A 2,485-nucleotide genomic window follows, 5' to 3' on the forward strand; every position below is an offset into this window, starting at 1 on the left:
CGCAATTAGTTGTGGGGGGCTGGCCCTTCACCCACAAAGCTCAGAATTATTACAACTACCTAAGTTTAAAATATAGTACAGAACTCTTTCTCTTAGCCATGAAAGTTGTTGAGTACCATTACATATTTCCTTATAAATAGTTCATAATCAAAATGTGGTTAATATATGAAAGTTCAAAATTGAATTCTAAAACATAAGTAATTTCTCACTAAGACCCCTGAATCCTAAAATAAGGAAAATAAACATAAATGTTGCTTAGTTTCTTTACGCTTCAGGATGTCTACAAACTGTGTAACAAAACTAAATAGTTTTCTGTAAGTTTAAATTTTTTTATCTTTTAAAAAAATCAAACAAAAGCATGGAATAATCACTTTTTTTTTTTCAGGGAAATTTTCCATTATCTTTTTTTTTAACTTAGTATTGTGTATTGTGTGAGTTTACAGAGCACATTATCAGTTTTACATTCAACAATCCATATACATGTTTCATCTCCTTCATTGCAATCCCCTCAATATAACACCATTTATCCACTTCCTCCCTATGCTTCCAGTTTCCACTCCACCCCCTGTATAACCCTTCTAAATATTGTCCATGGATAAATGTTGCTCTTCTGATCCCAAACGGTTGATGATTCTTAGGTGTGCATACCTCCTTAGTGTATTGTCCTGCTTATAGACATATCTATTGTTTTGGTTGACAATTGAGCTCAGTTCCAGACCTGAAGGGAGACCAAGGACCAGGTTCTCCACTTCCACCAGTCTCTATCCAATTGAAAATCCAGGTTAATTTTTACTAGAATAATCACTATTGGCAAATGGGTTGATAAGTTAAAAATCGACTCAATAGCACCCCACAACAATTTTAAAATCCTGTTTACTTTTATAATTAGCTAATCTTATCGAAAGATATAAGCTATTCTTTAAATCTTACCCAGTTCAGTTGATTTCTTCTGAAGCTCCATGGTTATTATTTTCAATTCTTCTTCATTTTTTCCCAATCTTGTAAAAATATTATAAAATATAAACAATCTATTCAGAATTCATCTAGTAACTAAAATTCATGTGATTTAATAATTGATATATCTTAGCACAGATTTGACTAATTAATTATTAAACAGGGTGATATTTTAAAATAAGATGTTACCATTATAAATATATAATTATATATTAATTAAATCCATATAAAACCTTAAAGCTTACAGTCATAATTTTCTCTTTTACCTATTGGTGATAATCTAATCAATGCATTCTAAAACTCTGAAAGACATTGAATAAGTAACTACTATTGCATTGAATTTTCCTTAAAAACAATATAAAGATGAGGGAGACTTCAAAAAGTTTATGAAAAACAGAACTAAAAGATAATGGAATCTCTCCACAAACTTTATAAAGCTCCTTCATATAAGAATTTATGCAATCCACTTATAATTTCTGTCTCCATGTATAAAACTGTGGTAATTTGGGAAAAGCACATATAAAGTTACTTATAACTTTAAATTTTGAAAATCACCAGGATCAATCAAGAATATATAGGATTGGGGAAAATAGTTTTTCTTACTTCACCATGCACAAGGAGTGGAGAATATTGCGAGACCCTGGTCATAATATCAAAAACTTGGTCTTCCTCCTTTCATGATTTAATTAGTACTGATTCAAGAAGAGCAAAAGTAAAACAAAGCTATTTTTATAAGCCTTAATAAAATATTTCTTTAGTATAAAGTAGTGAAAAACAAAGCAAGTCTTTACACTCAAAGTTTAGACAAACTGTTTATATGAAATGTGAATACATTTACTGATATATAGTTATAGACATTCGTCCATTCTTTCAATAAAGATATTAGAGTACCTAGTCTATAAGCTAAATTCAGAAATCAGAAAGTGGTTTACAGAATCCAGTAAACCAAATATCATAGCTTAGAAAATCATTTCCCTGAAGTTAGTACTAATCACTACCACCTATCTGTCTGCTTATCACTTACACTATTGTGACTTATGGGAGACAGGTTTCAGCGGAGCTTCCAGATGAAGACAGAACAGATAGGTCTGACAACTTACTTTCAAAAATTAGCCAATGCTAAATTAGTGATACAATCAATAGATTTACCACATACCCCATGAGGATAATCTCTAATATTCCCCAGTAAAATGATAATGATGTCTCAAGAGGGCCTAGGACATATATAAACCATAGCATCCAGGGTCTTAGAAACTTATTGTAAAACAAGTGGCCCTCTAAGTTAGGTGCCAGCTAAATTCACATGAAAGAAGTACATTAGCCTGTGTGATCCAAAGACTGTAATTAATAGAAACTAAGACCAGAAGAGGTAATTGTAGTAGAGCTTAAATCCTGAGCATCCAGTTTGCAAAAGGCTATGAATGGCAGTTAAAGTCTAAAATCCATTTGCAGGGTCCCCACATGGATTAAGCATCTGGAGAATCCCCTCTGACCATTGACCAGGAATGTGAATAGCCTGGCTATTAGACAG

The 2,485-nt window shown here is 32.0% G+C and overlaps 1 protein-coding gene across 1 annotated transcript in view; it reads right to left on the bottom strand.

The window, feature by feature from the left end:
* Nucleotides 1-2,485, bottom strand: part of SYCP1 (synaptonemal complex protein 1) — a gene marked incomplete at its 3' end in the record, with an annotated part of 75,421 nt that overhangs the window by 40,810 nt on the left and 32,126 nt on the right. Inside the window, 1 exon segment of the mRNA XM_013003767.2 lies at nt 931-998. Coding sequence (XP_012859221.1) covers nt 931-998 — 68 coding nt within the window.

The sequence above is a fragment of the Echinops telfairi genome, unplaced genomic scaffold (genome assembly GCF_000313985.2).
Source record: "Echinops telfairi isolate 266 unplaced genomic scaffold, ASM31398v2 ScPeMD7_443;HRSCAF=831, whole genome shotgun sequence".
Lineage (NCBI taxonomy): Eukaryota > Metazoa > Chordata > Mammalia > Afrosoricida > Tenrecidae > Echinops > Echinops telfairi.